This window comes from Buceros rhinoceros, unplaced genomic scaffold, assembly GCF_000710305.1.
Source record: "Buceros rhinoceros silvestris isolate BGI_N320 unplaced genomic scaffold, ASM71030v1 scaffold5172, whole genome shotgun sequence".
In the NCBI taxonomy this organism is placed as follows: Eukaryota; Metazoa; Chordata; class Aves; order Bucerotiformes; family Bucerotidae; genus Buceros; species Buceros rhinoceros.
This window is the reverse complement of record NW_010397049.1, coordinates 11,089-12,543: the sequence shown is the minus strand read 5'-3', so window position 1 is coordinate 12,543 and position 1,455 is coordinate 11,089. Positions and strand designations below refer to the sequence as shown.

The following is a 1,455-nucleotide window of genomic DNA, read 5'->3' as shown; positions in this document are numbered from 1 at the left end:
TCAATACTGCTTACAGAATCCTTTAAAGAATTTTTACAAGCTGACCAGTTGTGCTTTGTTAATTACCTTATTTCAGCTCTTTAAATGTGTCTGAACATCCTGCAGGTGCTCTGGGATTCAGTATCGCTTTATTCATCATCACAGAAAAAAGACACATATAAATAATACAATACACAGCTCAGAAGGTGGAGAGGGTGCGTCTTCCCTGGTTCGTAACCTGACACAAGTTCTTTGGAATTTAGCTGTACTGTTATAATTTAAACAGCACTGACATGAGGAACCTCAGTGCTAGCCCAGAAAACCCAAACAGTCTGTTCTGCTGCGTTTGTGTACAGGGAAGAAGAGGCAAACCCCGTATGCACCAACTGCGTAACTGCGACGAGTGCTCACGGGAGAGTCAGGGCGGCGTGGAAGGGATCGCTCCGAGGGGATCTGGTGACGTAAGGTGGAGTGTAAAGGAGCTTTGAGGTATTTCTAACTGGAACTACAGGTGAGCACCAAAAACAATAGTAAGGAGCAATGGTGAGTCTTTGCTTTCATAAAATACTGCCCAGTGTTTTCACTCACGAGGATTCCTTCTTTTCCTCCACTTCTAACAGCTCATCAAGGAATTCCACAACTTCACCCTAGAAAGGATTAAAGTTAACAGAAATGAGTTAACCCCGTGCTGCAAAATCAGTTGAAAACTTTAACTATTTTAATCCAAACATAAACTCTACCTAAATATTTTTTAGTGCCCTCCATGCAGAAGCCAGCATAAGCAGCCCATAAAATGCAAGTAATTGGCCCAAACAGGGGTAGCACAAGTACATGCAGTGACTACAAACCTTAAGAGAAGGAAATGTTACACTTCACGGCAAATCCTCTTGTTCCTTTTCAGGTATTTAAATAGACAGTGAAATCCTCAAACTTAGAAAGCAGAGGCATAAATGCCAGAAATATATTATATAGACCAGAAAGTATTACATTTACAAGCTGCTCTGCCCTGCAGGTACCAATGCAACAATCCAACTTCCTTTATTTAAACTGCTCCTAACGTAGTTACATGCCATACACCATAGGTAAATGTCTTCCTGCGGTCAGCCTCGATGAAGGCTGCAAACAGTATTTGTCCTGGTTTGACTCAAAACTCGAGAGTTTTCTATTCTGGTGAGGAAAAGGGCACTAAAACCTCTGTCAGCGGAAACAGTAAGAGGAAATAGAGATTTTGGTCTATTTTGAATACAGCAATTGGATCACGGATATGGTGATTAAAAATATTAACATCATATTTTTCAGAGAGAAATATTTTTGCCTGTGCGTTCACAGTCAGAACGCGAAACATTTGCACCTCGTCCTAGGGTGGTGGGCAGCCTGATGAGAGGGTGGTAACGTCAGCAGAGCGGATGACATGGTCACACCAGCCGCTCCCCCCAGCTGGGTACCTGTCCTTGCCCCGTCAGCACCCGCTTGACA

At 43.0% G+C, this 1,455-nt stretch overlaps 1 protein-coding gene across 1 annotated transcript in view; it reads right to left on the bottom strand.

Annotated features, from left to right (window-relative positions):
- Nucleotides 1-553: 553 nt before the first annotated feature.
- The window catches only part of CRTAP (cartilage associated protein), an 11,984-nt gene continuing 11,082 nt past the window's right edge, over nucleotides 554-1,455 (bottom strand). Inside the window, exon 7 of the mRNA XM_010146088.1 lies at nucleotides 554-626. Within this exon, the coding sequence (XP_010144390.1) occupies nucleotides 564-626 (63 nt within the window). The 3' untranslated portion in view covers nucleotides 554-563. The remainder of the gene's footprint in view (nucleotides 627-1,455) is intronic.